The sequence below is a fragment of the Battus philenor genome, unplaced genomic scaffold (assembly GCF_028537555.1).
Source record: "Battus philenor isolate CCGP_79_NKW_IND1 unplaced genomic scaffold, ilBatPhil1.0.hap1 SCAF_13, whole genome shotgun sequence".
NCBI classification, from domain to species: Eukaryota; Metazoa; Arthropoda; class Insecta; order Lepidoptera; family Papilionidae; genus Battus; species Battus philenor.
The window spans coordinates 1904418-1905390 of record NW_027181675.1 but is presented as its reverse complement, the minus strand read 5'-3'; the positions used below and the strand labels follow the sequence as shown (position 1 = coordinate 1905390).

The 973-nt window shown below is 42.8% G+C and overlaps 1 protein-coding gene across 1 annotated transcript; it reads left to right on the top strand.

The window, feature by feature from the left end:
• Window positions 1–336: 336 nt before the first annotated feature.
• On the top strand, window positions 337–615 carry LOC137933437 (bombyxin A-3 homolog). The gene has a single exon (XM_068777389.1). The coding sequence runs from the start codon at window positions 337–339 to the stop codon at window positions 613–615; it is 279 nt and encodes a 92-aa protein (XP_068633490.1).
• The last annotated feature ends 358 nt before the right edge of the window (window positions 616–973 follow it).

Genomic DNA, 973 nt, shown 5'->3' with positions numbered 1-973 from the left:
TCACGGAAAAACCCTGGATACTGGCAGTGTAAAATCAGTCAGGATGACGATCTTTGGAGAGGCCTATTACCTTGCCGTGGGCGTCTATCAGCTGACATTAGCTAAGAATTTACATCGCCTGTCGAGTCACCTAGTGGTATTATAGATATGACATTAATAGACATACATACGTTACACACGTCACACATCCTACGCCATACCGAGAAGTTACACCTCTGCGTTTAATACAAGCCAGTGATCTGAAGCAAAGCAGTATGATAATGAAGGTGGTTTAGTATAAATATTGGAACGAACTCTAATGGAGCACATTCTCGCTGTGAACTTGAACATTAAATCATGTCTTCCTCGACTTTCCTCCTTGTGTGTACTGCTCTGTTGGCTGCCGTGTCGTGTGAGGGAGAGTATGGCCAGGTGTACTGTGGGAGACGGCTGGCAACGACGCTTGCCGTGCTGTGTGAGGGCGGGAACCTGGTGAAGAGGTCTGAACCCATGGAGAGCGGTTGGGGTTGGCTGGCGCCGCGCAACGCTCGCAGTCTGACCGTCGGCAAGCGGCAGGTGGTCTCCGAGTGCTGCGACAAGCCCTGCACCCTCGACGAGCTACTCGCCTACTGCTGATTCTAATAAAGAATTACCACTATAAAAGTTTTTAAGAATGTAATAATACAGTAAAATAAAAGATTAATTCATAGAAAATATTTGTGAGTTAATTTTTCTTTTTTATATCTCATGTAAAGTACAATATAAACTATGAAACTGTTGTAAATTATGAGTACACACAATTATGATGCTGCTAAATATAGGCCTCCTTCATAACATACATTACACATTATAAATGTCATTGTCCTGGATTTGAAGGACTTCGCTCTGATTACAATGCGAAATAAAGAGAGAATAAGCAGCGTCTCCCTGAAGGGCGACAACAATCTATTCTCTACATTCCTTGAGTATTGTAAAAAAATGGTGTAAATCACAA